This window comes from Propithecus coquereli, unplaced genomic scaffold (genome assembly GCF_000956105.1).
Source record: "Propithecus coquereli isolate 6110/MARCELLA unplaced genomic scaffold, Pcoq_1.0 Scaffold14, whole genome shotgun sequence".
NCBI lineage: Eukaryota > Metazoa > Chordata > Mammalia > Primates > Indriidae > Propithecus > Propithecus coquereli.
Window position 1 is genome coordinate 5,411,980 of NW_012138302.1, and position 2,622 is coordinate 5,414,601.

Below are 2,622 nucleotides of genomic sequence, written 5' to 3' on the forward strand. Positions count from 1 at the left end.
TCTAGAGCTCAAAGGAAATATATTGCTAAGCATATACTTTAAAAACTTGTTTAATTAAACTGAAAGGGAGAGAATGGCCCGCAATAAAAATATTTTTAAAAAGGAAAAGAATTCCTCAATGAATTGCATTTTTGCATGTCTATTTTATAGAGATGTGTGTGTGTGTGTGTCTGTGTATGTGTGTTTCTATTTTAAAGAATACAACCATTGAATATGGCTTCTTTTTTGGGGGGGGAAGAGTTGATCTTGATTTTTTGTTTGTTTTGTTTTTATTTGTTTTTGATCCACTGGGATAATCAAAGTCAGAGAGGATGTCAAGTAATTTCCTGCACCTGAAAAAAATCCAACTATCTAGGCTTTCTGAAATTGCTCTAGAGTTGTGGTCAATGTGGAAGAATTTATTACCATTCTCTAACAAATAGAAGAATGGATAATGACTCTCTTTAGGGTTGGGAAACAAGTTTCTATCCAGAGTCTGACCTACTTCAATAAATTCAGCTGACACTGGCTATGAAATTAGTACTTAAGTTTTTAAAACTGCTAAAGTGCCCTTAAAGCAACCCAGAAGGACAACCCAACTGTACCTGTGGGAGCTTCATTTGGGAAGGGCAAAAAGGATTCCTTCCACAGTGATTAATTCTACAAATTCATTTACATGAGATTCAGAATTACATAAAGAAAACACTCTAATGTATATTTATAGAGCTTCAATTTTGTCTCATTCTCAGGAAAATGGGCTTAAGCACCACTTAAATGTTCATTTTATTAATTGCTGAATTATTCAGAATTATGTTTGAATTTAAAGAGCAAGTAGTTTCATTGTTAACAATACATACTGTCTTTATATTGAAATTTTAAACATCATAAAAGAATCTGGCTAAAATTTTCCATAATAAAATCTTCCTTTTATACATCCATAGCAATGGGTAAGTTGAGAGAAACTAACCAATTAAATAGAACACAGTCATACTTTAACAATGAGTGATATGTAGCAAAAACTGATTCTCTATGACCTTCTCCTCCGAAACAGCCAATGTAGCTTAGGGAAAAAAAAGGTCATTAAAATAAAATAATCTTCTTCAGCTCAAATGTTGCTATTTGCTCTAAAAACATTGGTAACACTTTGGATCAAGTACAGAGGAACTGTGAATCTCTGCAAGAAAATGGTAATCAATGAATACTGAAATCAAAATTTGTCTACTCCCCATGGATTATTTAAAAGCAACAAACAATATTTATTCAATATTTTTAGGCCTGTGTAAATTAATTTACATACTAAGCAGCTCTAAAAATGTAAGAGATAGAGATTTCAGAAAAATTTAAATTTAAATAATATACATAAGTAGTCTAGTCTGCCTAAATTATATACACATTTACAAAGAAGGAATACTAAGCAAGCTAGCCTAAGCTTCCACACTTGAGTGTGATGGGGTTCAGGCCAGGCTACTCCAAAATATGGCACCTTGGTATATTGAATATTTTAAGGTTAAGGAATTTGAGAAACAGCAGATGCAGGAAAGACTGACTTTCCCCTGAAGCAGGTCATAAGACCCTCATGTAAGAGCTGTCCTCCCTGTACCCAGAAGAAAGAAGCACCATTATCTCCAAAGACGGGTGGATACTCAGAGGAACGTCAGCCTAGCTCACAGCAACCTCAAACTCCTGGGCTCAAGCGATCCTCCTGCCTCAGCCTCCCAGAGTGCTAGGCTTGTAGGCATGAGCCACCACGCCTGGCCAAATGTATGTTCTTGTGCATGCCAATAAAGCCTGAAAATCTTCTCTGTCCTGGTCAGAAAACTGTAAACTGTTCCCAAAACAAACACCTATTCAAAGGAATACTTACCTTTCTTTTAAACAGTAAAAATGTTTTACCTAGGTCCTCAGTCTGTTTGCCCCCCCCAAAAAAAAAGTTTTACCTGAATAAGAATTAAGAGAAACTGTCCACCGTACTGTTAGTCCTATTAAGACCACTATTGTCATCAAGTACCACTTCTCCATAGTTCTTCAAATTTAGGGAGGGAAAAAAACAGGACCACTGCCAGAATACTTTTAACACGTAGGGAGTCACTTCTTTTCTTGTTCAGAAAAATGTTATCACTTCTTTCAAATTAGAATTTCCAGAAGATTTTAATGATGCTTCAATTCCAAACAGTCAACATTGATTATGTCTACGTAGAAGTAGCCTAGAGAGAAAAAAGACACCAAGATTTAGCTAAGCACAGTACCTACAACAATCAAGCTATTAAATCAAGTAGAAAGATAGAGAATTAGAAGGCGGGGGGTAATCTTGAGGAGAGATGAAGGGAAGAGGGTAGTTTGAAGTTCCTTATTCCCTAGTCCTTATTCACTTTCCTTTTTGAAGGAAATATACCTCAAAAAGTAACTCTCCCTGTTAAATGGGACTCAGTATGTCCAAAAATACAGTAAAGATTTGCTCTCACAAGAGAATATTTCTCAGAGAAGAAAACCAACAGAGATATGTAGATAATGGCACAGTCAGTTCTATGTAGAGCATGTTCACCTACAGGTAGATATAAGACACAAAGGTAGACAGAGGGGTGATTTATCTTTGTTACAGAAAGAGGAATTTTGTCTTCATATTTAGTTTGGGAAAGTCTTCCA

General features: G+C 35.4%; 1 protein-coding gene across 1 annotated transcript in view; it reads right to left on the reverse strand.

Annotated features, from left to right (window-relative positions):
- Positions 1-2,018, reverse strand: part of ALG6 (ALG6, alpha-1,3-glucosyltransferase) — a 58,452-nt gene extending 56,434 nt beyond the window's left edge. Inside the window, exon 1 of the mRNA XM_012639327.1 lies at positions 1,917-2,018. Within this exon, the coding sequence (XP_012494781.1) occupies positions 1,917-1,998 (82 nt within the window). The 5' untranslated portion in view covers positions 1,999-2,018. The remainder of the gene's footprint in view (positions 1-1,916) is intronic.
- Positions 2,019-2,622: the final 604 nt, after the last annotated feature.